Below are 19,404 nucleotides of genomic sequence, written 5' to 3'. Positions count from 1 at the left end.
GTGAGTGGATCTAAAAAGATGTAAATTAATAGAATACCCTCCAAGTTCCAAACATATTCTTTACTCAAGTTATAGAACTATACCCCAGTCCTTAGAATAGTGTCTGGCACATAGTAAGCACTTCAATACCATAAAAGAAAAGAACTGGAAGTTTCAGTGCTACCAACTTTGCTAAAGTCACAAGCTTGACTGTTCCTCCCATTGCCAATTCTGCCCCAAATTCAAGTAGTGACAGCACCTGCCAGCCAGGAAATAGTGAAATGGAGCTTAACCATTTCAATGTCCACAAAATTTAAATTAAGGTCTAAGAGATCAAAGTGATTTTTATTTCACCTAAATGATTTGCTCTTACTGAAGCAGAAACAGTATGGCCTTGTGGAAAAAGCACAGACCTGAGAAGAAGAGGATTTGGGGTACTAGTCCCAAGTTTACCACTTGCCTGCTCTGTGAACTTGGGCATGTCACTTAACTTCTCTGAGCCTCAGTTTTCTTATCCATACAATGTGAATAAAATATCTGTTTTCCTTCCCTCGCCAGACTATGAGCCCCATATGGACCAGGGATTGTGCCTGATCTGTTTACCTTGTATTCAGCTCAGTGTTTGACACATAATACGCACTTAGTAAATAATATTTTGATGCCACATTCTCACTCTGGCTTTGCGAGGCTTACAGCAACACATTCTATTTGTCTATGAAGTCATGTTTCCATTGGTAGAAAGGAGCAGAAATACTATTTCCTTCTAATAGATCTCTGGCAATTTAATGGAAAAAAAAGTCCTTACTATGTTCTAAGTGTCTTAGGAACTCAAGAATTACTATTTTTTCTTCTACAGAAAGTCCAGTTCTCTGAGGGTCCAGGTTTGAAAATGTGACTGAAGACCATGGACTCTTTCAGACTCTGAGATAATGTAACGCCTGGCTACTTACAATGTGCCTCCACCGCAGAATACCTCCTCACAGAGTACCTATATCCACTCCATAGAATAAACTCAGTCCCTGGGACAATTGAGTTCCCAACTTCAATGTATTTTAGAATTTCTGAATACCTTTCACAGAAACTTTAACACCTTGACTAGTCTATCAATAACTCAAGCTTGGTTCTAAAAAAAAAAAAAGGTGAAAGGAAAAAGCATAACTTCTTTGCCATTCAAACTTATAAGGACAAAGAGGGGAAATAAGAAACCCCAAGAGAGAGTTGAATTTATAACTCTTTCTGGGCCAAATAGCTCACCTCGGTTGAAACTTCAGCAATCAAGTTCTGCTTATTTGGATCCACAAACTCCACAGGCTGACCTTCAAATTCAATCTTTCCCAGCATGGTGCCCTGTGGAAATCAATAATTAGACAGATGAATGTGGGCAAGCAGTAAGGTGCCAAATCATAGGGACTTGAACAGCTGTTCCAAGTTTTAGACATCTTTATAATGGCTTGTCACATCCTCAAAAGCGTCCTCGCCTTCCCAGGCTGGGGACATACATTAGCTTCACTGGACATTTGGGAAAGAAAAACAAACTGTTGATTGAACGGTTTGTCAGTTGCCTGGTGGGAACCAACTGGATTTCTCCTCAAGGGATCTGGACTCAGATCCCAAAACACCCCAGCTGAAATTGCTTTATGAACTCTTGGACTTCAGTGTTTTTCATATGGGAGGTGTGGGGAGGGGAGGAGTTCAACAGGGAGAGGGAAGAAGACCTGGGAAAAATTAGCGGGGAAGAATCTAGATGACTGCATGTTACCTCAAAAAGGTTTTTCTCCTTTGAGAGATTGCTTGCCTGGTGCTCCTTTGAGAATTATTTCTTTGAAATTGGGGAAAAGAAAATCATCTTCAAAAATAATCCCAGCTAAAATGCCATTCCAATTAAGTTGCTAAGATTTTATTTTGAGAAAACATTAACTGATTCAGAAATCTACCTTTCTCTTATGTAATCATGGATTTGCAGAAATGGATAGAAACCTAGGAATACTAGTAATAATTACGGTATTTGTTCAACGCTTACACTGTACTAAGCACTGAACTAGGCACTTGGGAAGTTCAGAATAATTAAGTGACTTAAGTGACACGTTCCATGTCTGCAAAAAGCTCTCCCTCTCACAGGGGAGGTAAACAAAAAATAATTACAACTATCAATATCAGTGAGTACACATTTATACATGATAGTGAAGAGGGTGTTGAAAAGTGTTTTTGTTTCATCTCTAAGTTTGTCTTTTCAGACATGGACAATATACATCTGCTTATGGGTGCTCTTACGAATGATTTCAAAGGAAAATGTCCTCATTGCAGAAAATTCATCTGGCCCATAAGAAGGTGTTGAGCAGTTCTCCCAGTCAGTAAACTTGAAAGAACAATTTACCACCTTTCAACTCCCTCCCCTTTCAAATCGGACAGGCCATTACACTCTTCTTCCAACCCCTACTCAAATCCCTTCTTGTTAGAAAGCCTTCCCTGATTAATCTCTCTTCTTCTCCCTCCCCTCTGTGTGACCTATGCATTTGAGTCCTTGCCCCCTAAGACCTTAGTTACTCACCCTAACCCCACTCCCAGAATTTTCATTCTAATTTTTGCTAGGTTGATTCCCCTATCTGTAAATTATTTTAATATCTATCTCCCAAGCTAGATCATGAAAATACACCCTATCAACTCCCGTTACATTGTACTCTCCTAAGTGCTTAGAACAGTGCTCTTCACACAGTAATCATTCAATAAATACAATTGATTTGTACTCTCCCAAGTGTTTAGAACACTGCTCTGCATAGAGTAGACACTCAATACTCTTGATTCATTGATTGATTACTTACTACAAAAGGACCACGTGGGAATGGATAAAACAGGTACTTGACAAAGGTTCACTCCAGCTCTGGTGATTTGCAGAACAATGTGTGGGAGCATGCAAGTCAGGATGTAGATCACAGCTTCCCAACATTGAAATGGGTTGGGAACGGTAAGAGGAGAGTTTCTCCTGGAGGCATCATCCCTCTCCCTTCACTTGTGCATCCATTCCCTGACCCCACCAAGTCCTGGATACCACCTCATGCCTGACTCTTCTCCCCATCAGTGGGTGTTGCTGGTAGGAGAGATATTCCTGGGAAGATATTTTATCAATGGTACCCTTGTAAGCTAACTATGGGCAGAGAACATCTGCTAATTCTGTTGCATTGTACTCTCCCAAGAGCTTAGTATGGTGCTCTGCACAGAGTAAATACAATTGAACAGTTAGACTCCAGTAGAAGTTCAGGAGGATCAGTTTAATTTGATAAGTTTGAGTCTCATTTTACTTTTTTCTGAAGTGTTCCAATTCACCCATTATTCAGTTCTGTGAACTTTATTAAGAGTGATATCAATATAAAGTATTTAGTGAAAGTTTATTCTGTACAGAGGACCATCTAAGTGCTTGAGAGAGTGACAGAATAAGTAAACACAATCTCTGTCTTCAAGAAGCTCACAATCTAGGAGGGGAGACAGACACCAAAATAAATTATAGGTAGGGAGAAGCAACCAGGTTTAATGGCATGTACGTAAGTGTCATAAGGACCAGGGGTTGGGTGAGTATCCAAGTGCAAACACTATCACTGAAATTGTGATTTGATGCATGCTTTTCATAATAGCAGTACACCTGCTTTGAATTTGAGACTGGAAGAGACCACGTAAATGACCACGTTTTGAAAAAAGATAAAGACCATACCTTTTCCCGAATAATTTTGGTCAATTTTCTGGTGTCAACCCCATAAAGTGCAGGAACCTGTAGAAAACAGAAAATTCCAGGGAAATGAAATGTCAGAAGGATTGGATTAGGCCCATTCTGCCCTCTAGGATTTGGGAAAAATTCAAAATCTGCCCCATTCCTTTATAGCTCACAGCCACTCTGTCTTGGGCTTCATCTCAGGACACAAAAGCCCCAGTGTCCCCTTCTCTTGAGGTTCTTTGCCCAGTACCAAAAGAGCCATCTTCATCTATCTTCTCAAATGGGATGCAATTCATCAGATTTAAGTCTCTTGTGCTTCTTATAAGCCATATCCTCAATGTTAACCCAGGGCAATAGATGCTACAGATGTACTCATTTTAGGGGATATTCAAATTCAGGAGGCTAATGAACTCACTATGCAAATTAAAAGACAAGATGCAAATCATGTAATCAAGTCCAGGGACCTGGTGGCTTCCGCCTCCCCTAGTCCAGCTGAAAGAGGGCAGTGCTGATCTCCAGAATAATAGAGTTGACAGCTCTAAAATAGACCCCGTTGAGCCACACAATGATTCTGAGTGTCTCACCTTTTCCTCTTGGAGCCACTGTCCTAGGCTCTTGGTGGCCAACCAGTGGTTGAACTCACTGCTGTAATTTAGCACCAGCAGGCCTGCCACCTGTAAAGACAGAAGGGTTGTTTCAGCCAAATGGTGGGTAAGAGCGGTTCTCTTCATAGAAGGAGAACTTCGAGTTCCAGTTAAGCAAATGGATTTCCATAGGAATATCTTTTGACTGATGCCTAACCTAAATTCTACCAATTTCTTGGAAGAGAGAAAAGATAGGCTCTTTTGGCCTACCAAAGCGGGAGGATGATTTTATTATGCATAGCAGAGCTTCTAGGAAGTACTAAAGTCATCCAGCAATAAGGCTATTTAAGGGGAAAAGCCCCTCACATGTAGAAGTGAGCAGAGAGGACACACAATGGGGCAACTTCAATTACGCATGGCAATGTCTTCTAGAGGTGACCAAAAGGCCTTGGTTAATTAAGCAAACTCAGAACAAATTCAACTTTTGGGGAGGTCCATTTTGAAATGTACGAAAGCCTGGAAATGTGTATTTTCACGAGACGAACCAAGCATCTCATGTAAATCCCGAAGACTACTATGCGGAGATCCTTACCTTGACACCATCTGATTCCAAATACTTGCTCAGTCCCATTTCATCCTGGGCAGCAGTGTCTGGAACTCCACCGTTGCCCACAATGGGATTGGCCATGGTGAGAATCTGCCCCCTGTAGGCAGGGTCTGTCAGAGCTTCAGGGTATCTAGGGAAAAAAGTGTTCCAAATATTTCAGAATGTTTGCACTCAAAAATGTGCCTATCATCTAAGTCCTAAGATTGATGGCATTTTGGTAAACTGAGCAAAGTCCAGGGTGTCAAGACATTCTCCCTTGGAATCTGTCAGGTCAATCAATAAAGCTTTGATATTTGAGCATTTACTCATTCCTCCCTGCCTTACAAGCTGTCCTGAAAACCACCTCCTATGGGAAGCATTCCCTGAATAATCCCCAACTTTCTGGTCATGTCACCCCACCAGCCATTGCTAGCATTCTCTTGTCGCACAAATCCACAGCTTCAACTCACCCATTTCACTGAACTCAACTCCCTCACTCCCCTGAACCTCCCATCAATCTCATACCAGGATCACCTCCACAGTAAGCTTCCTCGGCTCTTCTGCACGAGTTGCAGAGCACTGTTGGCAGGCTGACTTTGTCCATGTCAACTTTATCCTTACCTACTTTAACTCTGCCTTCTCCATCTGGCAACATATTCCTCCTTCCTTGACTCCCACGCTCATTGCCCATAATAATAATAATAATGTTGGTATTTGTTAAGCGCTTACTATGTGCCGAGCACTGTTCTAAGCGCTGGGGTAGACACAGGGGAATCAGGTTGTCCCACGTGGGGCTCACAGTCTTAATCCCCATTTTACAGATGAGGTAACTGAGGCACCGAGAAGTTAGTGACTTGCCCAAAGTCACACAGCTGACCATGCCTACTGCCCATGTCAGTTTCAGATGTGTAACTCCCTCCTCAAACCCCCATTCTCCTTCCTCCCCCATAATTTGTCCCTAATGACCTTGCCAACCTATTTCGTTGATAAAATTGAAACGAGCAGGTGTAAAAATCTCCCCTATTCTGTCCTACCCTTCTCCTGACTCTCATCCTTCCCATCAGAATCTCAGGGATGACCTTCCAACCCCTCATAAAATATACCATACATACCTGAACCTCCCACCACATTCCTTCACACTTTGTTAAAATACTTGTCCCCTCCCTTCTTCCCTCCCTTATAGCCATCTTTAACTGCTCACTCTCCAATAGCTCCTTTCCCACTGCTTTCAAACACATTCATGTGTTCTCCAAGTCCTCCTCTCACTGCATGGCAGCTTCCAATTACCACCCCTTCTCTCACTACTGTTCCTTTCCAAGCTTTTCAAGCAAACTGTTCGAACCTGCTGCTTCCACTTCATCTCCTGGAATTCTCTCCTTGATCCAATTTGGCTTCTGCCCCCTCCACTCTGAGGAAACTATCCTAATACATTAAATGACTTCCTCTGGTCAAATCCCATGGCCTCTACTCCATCCTTAGCCTTCTCAAACTCTCAGCTACCTTCAATACTGAGAAGTGATGTGGCCTAGCAAATAGAGCGTGGGCCTGGGAGTCAGAAGGACCTGGATTGTAATCCTGTCTCTGCCACTTGCCTGCTGACCTTGACAAGTCACAACTTCTCTCTGCCTCAATTACCTCATCTGTAAAATGGGGATTAAGACTGTAAACCCTCTGTGGAACAGGATTGTGTCCAACTTTGAATCTACTCCAGAATTTAGAATAGAGGCCGGCACGTAGTAAGCACTTTACCACTTATTTATTTATTTATTTATTTTTTTAAAAAAACACTCAGCCCACAAGTCCCCACTTCTCAAAAACCTCCAGTGATTCCCTCTCCATCAAATAGAAACTCCTCACCATTGGCTTTAAGGCACTCAATCAGCATGCCCCCTCCCACCTTCCCTTGCTCATCTCCTATGGCCCAGCCCGCACACCTCAATCCACAACCACCAAGCTACTCGTGATTTTATCAGTCTTGTCTGTCTCTCCACCACCAACTTGCCCCACCTCCTTCTGTCCTCAAACTCCCTCCCCCTTCATAACCAGCAGAAAACGACTCTCCCCATCTTCAAAGCCATCCTAACATTACATTTCCTCCAAGAGGCCTTCTTTGACCCCTCATTTTCCCAACCTTTTAGCCCTCCCCTTCTCATCACCTTTGTATTGGATCTGCATCCTTTAAGCACTTGATATTCACTCCACCCCCACAGCCCTTCTGTACATATCTTTACACTCTCTTAGTGCCTCTTTCTATAATTTATTTCAATGTCTGTTTCCCCTTCTAGACAATAAACTTATGAGCAGGGATCATATCTACCAACTCCATTGCATTATACTCTTGCAAGTGTTCAATGCAGTGCTCTGCACACAGTAAGGGTTCAATAAATACCACTGATTGATTGAATGAACATCAATTTATTTGCTAATGTCTCTTCCATTGGTTTTAAGCCCATCACTGGCAAGGACTGTGTTTTCTATTTTTAATGTATATTTTCAAGCATCTAGTACAGTGCTCTGCACCCAGTGGACTCAATAAATACCGGTGATAGTGATGATAATCCCATGGGCTCTTCTTTTTACCTATCAACTGTCTTTTTCTATCCACCTCAGCTCTCATTCTCCATTCCTCCCCCAATCACCTCTTCACTGGATCTCATTCTTGATTCCCTGACCTCCGACCCCTAGCTCATGCCCTTGTTCCTGCCAGGAACTCTCTCCCCCTTCAAAAACACAAAATCAACTTCAACCCCCTCCTGTAACCCCACCTCCTCCAGAAGGCTTTCCCAGAACTTTGCCCCCCAGTTCACATTTCCCCTATGATCACCTCACAGCTTTTGCACTCACAAATTCTAGCTGCATTTTTATACATATCATTTGATTTGTAAATTTTATGAGTCTTCCCCAGTATATTATTTGCTATCAGAAGTCATTAGTACTGCACTCTGAACACTGTAGATGCTCAATAAATACTATTGATTGATTCCTCAATTGATGTGTTGATTCATTATTTCCTGGGAAGAGACTCAATAACAGTTGAGTCATCAGTTCCCCCTTTACTGGGTTTTTTTGGTGGATACATAGCCCGGATGACAAATGAATTAAACACACGCACATCTTCTCTATAACCTAAAGGAGAATTTTTCTATCTTGCCGACAACCCCTTCCCCAAGTCCTTCCTTTGGTCTGGAAGTCCCTTCCTCTCCACATATGCCAGACCACCACTTACCCCACCTTTGAAGCCATAATAATAATAATAATAACAATAATAGTTAATAGTGGTATTTGTTAAACACTATGTGTCAGGCAGTAAGAGCTGAGGTGGCTACAAGCAAATTGGGTTGGACACAGTCCCTGTCCTACATGGGGCTCATGTCTTAACCCCCATTTTGCAGATGAGGTAACTAAGGCACAGAGAAGCAAAGTGAGTTGCCCAAAGTCTCACAGTGGATGAGTGGCAGAGCTGGGTTTAGGTCCTTCTGACTCTCAGACCCATGCTCTATCCACTAGACCACACTGCTTCTCTTCAAGAGACCTTCCCCCAACTTTCTTTTCTGCACAATTTACGCACTGGATCTGTACCCTTTGGATACTTGATATTCACTCCACCTTCAGCCCTAGAGCACTCATTTACATATGTGTAACTTGCCCGCCTCCCTCCAGACTGTAAGCTCACTGCGGTCAGGGAACACGCCTAGCAACTCTCTTGTACCGTACTATCCCAAGCATTCAGTACAGTGCACTGTACACAGTAAGTGCTCAGTAAATACCATTGATTGAAATCCATTCACAGTCAAATTCCTTAGATGGCCTACTCTTCCTCACTTTCTTCCTCCCATTCCCTCTGTCTTTCCCTTTCCTCTCGTTCCCTGCTCTCCCAACGCCCCCTTGCCTAATATAAATGGCCGCTCCTTTGGAACGTATCCTCTAACTTTCTTCAGCAAATGAGTTAATACAGCTTCTGTTGAGGAACTGCAGCGTTGAAGGGAAATTAATCCATCAGGACCTGGGTGACTTTTGTGATGTGACAAGATTTATTACCCATAATCTATCACTGGGAAGAAAACTCTAGTGCTCTCCATCATTCTGATCTATATTAAACAGTTGTTTGTTGGCAGGTATATTAACACAGCTAGTAATTAGTGCTGTCGAAAAGCTTAAATAATTGCCCTGTGAAGCAAAACTTTGCAAACAGATTTCATATACTGTGATTTAGTATTCTCACCAGTGGAACTACTTAAAACCCATTTAATGTTCTTGGTTTTCATAAGGGAGATCAGAGTTAGGGGGAATCTGTGATATAGGCTAAATGAAAAATTCAGACCAAGCCTAGCTGTGGCTTGAGTTGATACTACTGGCAAATAATTTTTGTTCGTCTGTCTCCTTCATTTGATTATATAGCATTTGAGGGCAGGATGTGTGTGCCTTGCTTCTGTTTAATGCTCCCACAAAAGTATTACAGTGTTCCCATACACAGTGATTACTTAATACATTTGATTGATTGATTAATGCTAGGAACACCTTGCTACCTACTTGATTTTCCAGTTTCCCAGGGCCAAGACTCAATAATGATCTTATTAATGATAATAATAATATTTATTAAACATGCATTAAACACTGGGGTAGATACAAGATAATCTAGTCAACCACAGCCCCTGTCCTACATGTGGCTCTCAGTCTAAGAGAGAGAATGGAATTGTATCCCCATTTTAGAGGTGCCAAAACCAAGTCACAGAGACAGCGGGGAAGTAGTGGAGTCAGGTCTAGATCTCCGGCCTCTTGACACCCAGACGTGTGTTCTTTCCACTGGGTCCCACTATCTCCTTAGACATGTATCCATTCTTTTTAAGGCAAGGTGAACCCACACCTCTATCAAGTTCCATGACTAAAATGATTCTAGAGGATCAGTATACCACAGTTTAGGAAGCTATTTTCCTTTGGGCTGTGGTATGGTCATTAGATTACAAGGGCTCAAGAGAGTTCAGTGAGGCTAAGGTTAGATAAAGAGTCTAAGGGAAGACCTTTCAAGATGGAAGAAATGAAGCCATGTTCTGCTGTATCAGTAGAATGCTTCTATGTAGACACTCACAGTAAGGGCTTCCTCTTTCTCTGTCCAATAGAAAAGGTTAGAATCTACTAAATTAGAAGGGGGTAGATGGTGACACATTCATGGAGGTTTCTGATAGCGGCACCAACACACATGGGTCCCACCTTAATACTGGGGAGAGAGCCAGATCCAGAAAGCCTGAGATAAAGGGGAGCAGCAGGAGCCTGGGAAGAGAAACTTTTCCATGGGATGGGGAGCCAGTGGGAGAGAGTAGGATATCTGCCTGGCCTAGCTAACATGCTGGATGGAAGCTGGTGCCATTCTGTCTCAGCACAATTGCTTTGAAAGAGAAAAGTCAGTGAGTTAGGCAGGGAAGGGAGAAACTGTGTTGAAATCTTCAGGGAGAACACCAGTGTAGTTCCTCCCTTGCCTAACTCATCGACTTCCGCCTTTAAAAGCAGTAGTTAGAACAACTTGCCTCTTTTCCCTTTCAAAGACATCAGATCACACCTCTCCATCTTTAAAGTGTTAAGGGTTTAATATATGCCACACACTGCTCTAAGCACCGAGGTAGACACAAGTAACAGGTTGAACACGATCACTATCCTACATGGGGTCCACATGTAGCACAGCCAAAATCAGAACCCAGGCCCCCGGTCTTTCCCCTAGGCTACATTGGTCCACTTCCTCCAAGAAGCCTTCCCACCATTTAAATCATAGCAACTCAATAACCATCTTCAGCCACTATGCAGATATATTGATTTAGAGATTGGCAGTGCATATCGATCTAGGTCCGCTACTTACTGATTCATCTATTTTGTCCTGTTAAACTTTTGCTATTACCAAAATTATTGGTAATTTTGTTTCATTATTTATTAATCATTCATTTATATTTATTATGCATTCAGGTATATTTATTATGCATTCAGTTATTCATTATTTACTCCTGCTCTCACTCTCTCTCAAAATTGGTGGGTGACAGCCCCCTTCATATGCCATATACTGGCCAGGCTCTGCAGGGGTGAAGTGGGCAGTGGGAGAGAGGAAGGATCCGGAGAAGCTCGAAGACATCCTTACTCCACCTTCCCTACCCTCTGTAGTCTCCAACTGGCAAGGCAGAAGTCTCACAGAAGCTGAGTTTGCCTCACTTTCAACCCTTTGGCTGTAACTGGGGGAGACACCAGGTGGTTTAAGGCAAAAGTAGCCACCTCTTGGCCTTTGCTGCTCATCAGACCAGCTGCCAGAGGGGTTAAGCAGGGAGGCTGTGCCAGAAAACACAGCTCCAGTATTTCTTCTCATAGCCCCCATCTGCTCCCTCCCTTCAAACCTTTTCTTCACTCACCTTCACCAGCCTTCTCTTCCCTGCTTTTCCTCCCTCCTCGCCCACTACCACCCAGCTCACATATGCCATTTTTTCTTGTTGTGTGTTTTTTGGGGGTGGTTTTGGTATTTGTCAAAAGCTTACTATATGCCAAAGGAAGCTTACTATATACTATATCCCACCTGAGGCTCACATTAATTCCCATTTTACAGATGAGGTAACTGAGGCAAAGAGAAGTTAAATGACTTGGCCAAGGTTGCACAATAGACACCTGGCAGAGCCAGGATTAGAACTCAGATCCTCTGACTCCCAAACCCATGGTTTGTCCACTGGGTCATGCTGCTTCTCTTCTAACACCAGCCTATTCATTGTGCCTTCTCATCACTCTGTCAACCCCTTGCTCACATCCTCCCTCCCTATCTTCAAAGCCCTATTAAAATCACACCTCTCCAGGAAACCTTCCCCGACTAATTTCTCATCTCTGTTTTATTTTCTCTCCTTACTGCACCTTTGCACTCAAGTTTATCCTCGCTAAGCACTTAGGTACTCATCCCACCCTATTACTTCCTCAGAACTGCTATACATACCCTTAAAGATGATTTCAAGATTGCAAGTTCCTTGAAGGCAGGGATTATAGCTACTTACTCTTTTACACTCTCCCAAACACTTACCACAGGGCTCAGCACACAATAAGGGCTCAATAAACGCATCAGTTGGTATATTGATTCCAGAGCTGAATGTCCTGGTTCCTTGATAACAGCACAGTCACAATCTATAGAGTTCCCTCCCCTCTCCCCTGACATTAAGGTGGCATTTCAGCACCCATATGCCAACCTCACCAGTCTATTCTCCCCACAACTGGAGCTGAAAGGAGCTGGGCACATCAGGGCAGGGGCAGGGTACACTCACCCAGCGAGGCCAGTGTTGAACACAACTTCTCCCGCGATTGAGGACGGGTGGCCAAAGGAGTAGCCTTTCATCCGGGTTCCATCTTCCAGCACAATGTGGGCCGTCTGCGCCTAGAGACAAAAGCCCACAAAGACTCAGAGAAATGCCAAGGTCCTGGATCACCAGAAGTTCTGAAGCAAAAGTTTCCCAATAGCTAGCAAGGGACCAGAAGGAACCAGGTCACTCAAAACATCTCCCATATGGGTCCTTCTCTCCATATCCATTATCCTGTTCTCAAATGACCAAAACCTGACTAGGAACAAGGCTTTATTTTCCCTGGGAGAGGACTGAAGCAAGGCATTTCCATTAACTGTTCCATGGCTGGCCTTGGGCTGCTCTACAGGAAATGCCTGTAGTGAGCCAAGGGAGCCCCTCTCCTCCTGCCCCAGACAGGAGCCCCCTGGACACTCAGGTCCAACCTCTGAAGGTTACTCCCTGATGCCCGTCTGCAACGAAGGATGGCCACATCCATCCAGGTTATCGGTCCCAGGAATGGCAGTGTCATCAGAAGCAATGGCCGCCTCTCAGAGGCAAATGAATCATCTCAGGGACCCCTTGGCCTAGGGCTGAAAAAAGAGGGGTCAAGGCAGAGTGGAAGCAGGGGTGTGCTACTGGAAAAATGGCACAAGTGCTTATTTTCCAATAGCCCAAATCATGGTCTAAATAGCAGTTACCTAATGTGAGCCTGTAAATATTCAAGGCCTCTACCCATATCTTGAGGGAGATGATGGAATTTCTACCCCAAAAGGGCATGGTGTGGAAGAGATGTAACAATAATTATGGTACTTGTTAAGCACTTACTATGTGCCAAGCACTGTTCTAAGCACTGGAGTAAGATACAAATTGATCAGGTTGGACACAGTCCCTGTCCCACATGAGGTTCACACTCTTATCCCCACTCTACTGAACTAAAGCGCAGGGAAGCAAAATGACTTGCCCAAGGTCACACAGCAGATGTGGTGGAGCTGGGATTAGAATACAGGTCCTTCTGACTCCCATGCCTTTGCTTGATCCACTAGACCATGCTGCTTCCCTACCCAGCCCTGAGGTAGAGGAATCATTTCCCTGCCTCCAAGAAGCAGAAGCAGCAGCATGGAGAGCTGTGGGTCAGAAATTCTGATCTTGGCATTGCGCCTCACGTAACCTTGGGTGAGAGAGAGAAACAGGCAGAGACAGAGAGGGGGAGAGAGTGAGACACATGCAGAGAGACACAGAGAGAGAAACAGAGAGACAGAGAGAGGGAGACACACAGAAAGAGACACAGAAAGACACAGCCACAGAGAGAGACACAGAGAGACAGAGTTAGAGGGAGAGAAAGGAGGGCTGAGACAGCAAGAGACAGGGAGAGGCAGAGAGATGAGAGAGAGATGAGAGATAGAAAGATAGACAGGCAGAGACAGGCAGAGATACTGCTCTTTGCGGTTAGGGAACGTGTTCACCAAGTGTTATATTGTTCACTCACAAGTGCTTAGTACAGCACTTTACACACAGTAAGTGTTCAGTAAATGTAATTGATTGATTCATAACTGCTGTAGTCCTCACTGATTCTCTGTTCTATGTTCACCTTGTTCTCTGTTAAAGCCTTGTTCTCCCTCCATCCTACTATCTATAAATATTTTGCTATCTCCCCCATTAGACTATAAAGTCCAGGGAGCAGAGAAAGAACATCTTCAGTTTTCCTCTCCCAACCACTTAGAGAAGTGTTTTACACTCAGTGGGAGATCAATAAGTATCACTGATGGATTGATTCTCTATCAAATAAAAGTTGGTCCAGTGAGGCAGGCTTGTGCAGAGGCATGGTAATGATCCCTAATCAGAAAGGCTTGGTGTCCTGCTGTTTTCTGTGTGAATGCTGTTTCCAATTAAAATCTAACCCTCTACATTCCCAGCTTACGGGAGATCCTATAGGAAACAAATTGAAAGGGTGGGATTCCCTTCCCAGAGGTACATTTTTCAATGGGAGCACAGAAAGGAGTCACCTGCTTCACAAGCAAGTTGTCTGAAACCCCTGGAGAAGAGGGCCAGACAGAATACGAGATGCTCTGCAAATTCCCTCAATGAACACTGTGTGATAGGAATCATTCACTAGGAGGATTACACTTTATCCTACTTATCACTGTTTTCTGGAGTCTTGTCTCAAGTTCTGCTCCTTACTCCAGAGCCAAAGGTTACTCAATGGCAGATCCTCCAGAAAACCACTGAGAGGCAGCACGGCCTAGTGGATAAGGAACAGGCCTGAAAGTCAGAAAGACCTGGGTCTTAATTCCAAACACTTGTCTGTGTGGCTCTGGGTAAGTCATCTAACTTCTCTGTATCTCATTTACCTCATCTGAAAAATGGGGATTAAGACTGTGTGTGAGTCCCAAGTGGGTCATGGTCTGTGTCCAATCTGATTGACATATATCAACCTCAGTGCTTAGTTCATTCATTCAATCGTATTTATTGAGTGCTTACTCTGTGTAGAGCACTGTACTAAGCACCTGGAAAGTACAATTCAGCAAGAGAGGCAGTCCCCTCCCACAATGGATTTCCAGTCTAGAAGGGAGGAGACAGACATCAAAACAAGTAAACAGGCATCGGTAGTATCAATATAAATAGAATTATAGATATATATACATCAAAACAAGTAAACAGGCATTAATATAAATAGAATTATAGATATGTACATATATACACTAGTGCTGTGGGGCAGGGAGAGGGGGTTAGAGCAAAGGGAGTGAGTCGGGGGGATGGGGAGGGGTGGGGGAGCTTACTTTGGGAAGGCCTCTTGGAGGAGGTGAGCCTTCAGTAAGACTGTGAAAGGGGGAAGTGTGTTTGGTGGATTTGAAGAGGGAGAACATTCCAGGCCAAAGATAGGAAGTGGACCTGGGGTCGACAGTGGGATAGGTGAGAATGAGGTACAGTGAGAAGGTTAGCCTCAGGAGTATGCAGGCTGGGATGTAGGAGAGAAGGGAGGTGAGGTAGAAGGCGGCAAGGTGATGGAGAGCTTTGAAGCCAACAGCAAGGAGTTTTTGCTTGATATAAAGATTGATAGGCAAGCCCTGGAGATTTTTTGAGGAGGGGGGTGGTGACATGCCTAGAACGTTTCTGTAGAAAGATAATCCGTGCTGCGGAGTGAAGTATAGACTGAAGAAGGGAGAGACAGGAGGTTGGGAGATCAGAAAGGATGCTGATGCAGTAATCCAGTCAGGATAGGATGAGTGTTTACACTAACATGGTAGTAGTTTGGATGGATAGGAAAAGGTGGATCTTGGTGATGTGAAGGTGAGGCCGGCAGGTTTTGGTGACAGACTATGTGGGGTGAATGAGAGAGTGGAGTCAAGGATGACACCGAGATTGTGGGCTTGTGAAATGGGAAGGATGGTAGTGCCATTCACTGTGACGGGAAAATCAGGGAAAGGACAGGGTTTGGAAGGGAAGATTAGGATAAGTATAGTGCCTGTACACTTAAATACCTTTTAAGGAAAAAAAAAATCCACCACACTTAAATTCATTCTTTGTGCCTAATTTGAGCTAGTAACTAATTTGAGCAATTTTCTTGAGCCTCAGGTTCCACACTAGGAAAAGGGGGATAAAAATACCTGTTCTCCCTCCCTCTATAGACCAGAATCCCCATGTGAGGGAAATAAGGGGTCTAATCTGATTATCTTGTATATACCCCAGGGCTTAACATGATATTTAGCACATAAGAAGCACTTAAATACCACAGTTATTATTAGCTATGATAAAGGGCTCGTAAATGGATGCCTCTTTTCTGGGACTTATCTACCAATAGTATTTATTAAAAATCTACTGTGTGTAGAGCACTGTTCTAAGAACTTGGGAGAATGCAATAGAATTAGTAGTAGACATGATCCTTGCAAGGGCCTGGGAGTCAAAAGGTTATGGGTTCTAATCCCAGCTCTGGAATTTGTCTGCTTTATGAACTTGGATGAGTCACAACTTCTCAGTGCCTCAGTTACCTTACTTGAAAAATGGGGATCAAGACTGTGAGCCCCACGTGGGACAGGGATTGTGTCCAACCCAATTAGCTTGTATCCACCCCAGTGTTTAGTACAGTGCCTGGCACTTAGCAAGTGCTTAACAAATACCATAATTACTTTTAATTATTATTAAAGAGTTTAAATTCCAGCAAACCATGTTCTAGCTCTTGTTTTCCCCTTGTCTGTGGGGCTTTTTCCAAATACACATATTACATTTTTATAGTGATCCTGATAGTTTGTTGAATTTTTGCTTCCTGTTGCAGATACAGATGGGGAAAAGTAAACTACTGCATTTCTGTGGTAATACAAGAGTTTTTTTTTTCTATTCTACCAAAACCTCTAATCAGCTGTGTCATTTTGGAGTCTCAAAGACTTCTGGAACTTGTAGTCTTCAGAAGCATAAACTCAAAGTTTGAGAATCTGAGCATACCTAGAGCCCAGATCCTTAAAGAAAATGATGGATTATGGCCACTCTTTAAATCATCACTTCCACAGCCTCAGATATTAGGCTGCAGATCTACTGTAGGAGCACCTTCTCCATGGACATTCAAGAACCTTTTGATTTGGGATGTTTAAAAAAACCTATTGGAGAGAAAACTGCCTTATACTCTAGGCATAATTGGCTTTAAGTATAATTTCTTTGTCACTTTCCTTTTCTTCTTCCAGGAGTTCCAGAAAGAAGATTCCTACCCTCTTTCCATGCTGAAGAGTTGACACACATCACAGATTTGCTAAGCCTTTCAAATTTGTCCTAGCTTCTTTCTCCCTTGAGTTCTTCTCTGCACCTCCTCGCTCCAAGTCTCTCTTTTGAATTCCTTCCACTACAGATATATTTTAAGGGCATATTTACAGGTGCATGAACGAGTCCATGAGATTCAGTGCTTCAGTGCTTTTGGCTCTATTCACTGTAGTGTTGCTTATTTCTGGAGGTATGTATAGGCCTTCCCATCTAATCCACCACCCTCTCCAGATCCTTAATTTTGTTATAGGCCATCTGGAATGCACTTAACCTTCCTCTTAACTAGACAAGCCTCCTATAAGTACCGAATGATGTCAATTGGCTTGTCTGAGGCTTTCAGAGGAAGTTCCAAAAGATGCCAAATCCAACTAAGCAGGATTCCTCCCAAAGACACTTTTGTTCTCCTTCTGATGGCCCGTTAGTAGTTTATAAATCACACCCCTGGTGGATAGACACCACATCTCCAAGGAGATGGCACACCTTAACACAGCCTCTGTGGGGTCCCTCCAAGGGCTTACTTCCAAAGCTCTATGGTTCCCGGAAGGCTGAAAGAAACAGAGAGATCCTTCCCTAAAGCAATGGATTCCTTTAGGGCAGAGTGACTGAGGCTTCCTATTTTCTGTTATTCCCTGAATTTTCATTCAAGGGAAAATGGTATTCATTTAAAGAAAACAGAAGTAGATCATAAACAGGTCAAGACCTCTTGCCAAAAGAAAAACCTGGAAATAGCCATTTCCCAGGTTGTGGAAGCATGCTCAGCTTGTGAGGGGCTGATGACGGAGTGCAGATACATGTGGAGATCTTCACAGTCCCAGAGAAGGTTGGGGAGGGGGTCACAGACCTCCCCCTGACCTCCTCTCCCACACACCTTCACTACCACATTACCACATCAGCACCATGCCACCCTCCAAAGCCAGTCCCCAAAGTCTATTCTAAGGCACCATTGCTGGCCTGGGATGGTGGGGCGGCTGGTGGAGGAAGAGGAGAGGCAGGGGAGGGAGGGAGTGGATGTGGATCAATGGGCCTGTCCTAGGTTGATGTCTACGAACACGATGGGAAACCAAGAAACTTGAGGCAGAATTTATCACCTCTTAATGGGTACTTCCAAACTTCCATCTCCCAGTCGATGGATCATGCCAAGGAGAGGTCAGAGAGCCCTCAGATTCAAATTATTATGAAGACAGACACGGGGGAAACCCAAGTGCTCACAAGGAGGTCAGGGTCATTCTAATCCCAAAAGGTCTCAGCAGCCCCTTTCTCAAATTAATCAATGGTATTTATTAAGTTCTGGCTTTCTGTGTGCAGAGCACTGTACTAAGTGCTTGGGAGAGTACAACAGAATTGGTAGACCATGTCCCCCACCCCGAGTGAGCTTCCAGTCTATCAACTGTATTTATTAGGTGTATTTACTATGTGCAGAGCACTGTACTAAGCACTTGGGAGAGTATTTTATGACAGAATTAGCAGACACTTTCCCTGCCCATAATGAGCTTACAGTCCAGAGGGAGGGACAGACATTAATATGAATTAGTCTAGAATCCACAGAAGTAAAACACTTCCTCTTTCCCTATTCCTCTATAATTTAGAGTTGCAGGCTAAGATTTAATGCACTTTGTACTTGAAAATTGAGCATCTACCAAGCCTGTTGCATTGTACTTTCCCAAGTTCTTAGTACAGTGCTTGGCACAGAGTAGGGACTCAAATTCCACCAATTGGTCAGCCTAAATAGGACATAAAAGTCATATTTGTGACCATCTGCCCAACCAAAATTAATCAAGAGCCAAGATCCTGTTCCATTGCTAGAACCCTGAAGCATGGAATGCTCCTTCAACTAGGAAGTTCTTATTTCTAGCAAACCCAAATCCCTCAGGCTGGAATTGAAAGCTAATTTTCCTCTCATGTGTCTTTCTTGAGCTCCGTAACCACTGCTCCCCTTCCACCTGATCCTCGAAGTCTTGTTTTGAAGTTACCTTTGGTTCCCCTTCTCCCCCTGGTTAGATCACCTCAATTACTCTAATCTTTCCTCCTAAATTCATTTTTTACACCTTTAATCGCCTTTGTATTTCCCCCATCCTGGATTGTGCACTTCTAAAAAATATTCTGTAAAAGCGCTCTTATGTTCAAAGTATGTCTCCCTTAAATCTAGACATCAAATTGAGCATTTTCTCCAGTAGTTACCCTCAAGACTATTCACACCTAACTATAGCCTGCCCTCTGGATTTTATATTCCCTTGCCTTTGTAATCTTCCACATCACACAAGATTAGTCTCATTTCATGGGATCAAAGGCTTCCAAAATTGCTTTGAGTCATAAAAGTCTGCTTAAGAAACTAAATAAGAAACTAATCAGAGTTTCTATCTAGAAATGTTTCCTTCTTTAGCAGAGCTATTACTCTCATTATCATTTGGGTAGCCAGCCTCCCATCATGTAAAGTCTGATCTTTGACACTTTGCTACCTACTTTATCTAATTTCCTTGAAGGTCTAAAAGTTAATGCCACTTCATACAATTTATAATT

The 19,404-nt window shown here is 43.4% G+C and overlaps 1 protein-coding gene across 1 annotated transcript in view; it reads right to left on the bottom strand.

The window, feature by feature from the left end:
• CPS1 (carbamoyl-phosphate synthase 1) overlaps positions 1–19,404 on the bottom strand; it is a 178,035-nt gene that overhangs the window by 123,539 nt on the left and 35,092 nt on the right. Inside the window, exons 3-7 of the mRNA XM_029068816.2 lie at positions 12,127–12,236; positions 4,859–5,003; positions 4,267–4,356; positions 3,683–3,739; positions 1,234–1,326 (exon numbers count right to left, since the gene is read on the bottom strand). Coding sequence (XP_028924649.1) covers positions 1,234–1,326; positions 3,683–3,739; positions 4,267–4,356; positions 4,859–5,003; positions 12,127–12,236 — 495 coding nt within the window. The remainder of the gene's footprint in view (positions 1–1,233; positions 1,327–3,682; positions 3,740–4,266; positions 4,357–4,858; positions 5,004–12,126; positions 12,237–19,404) is intronic.

This window comes from Ornithorhynchus anatinus, chromosome 7, assembly GCF_004115215.2.
Source record: "Ornithorhynchus anatinus isolate Pmale09 chromosome 7, mOrnAna1.pri.v4, whole genome shotgun sequence".
NCBI classification, from domain to species: domain Eukaryota; kingdom Metazoa; phylum Chordata; class Mammalia; order Monotremata; family Ornithorhynchidae; genus Ornithorhynchus; species Ornithorhynchus anatinus.
This window is presented reverse-complemented; position numbering and strand designations above follow the sequence as displayed.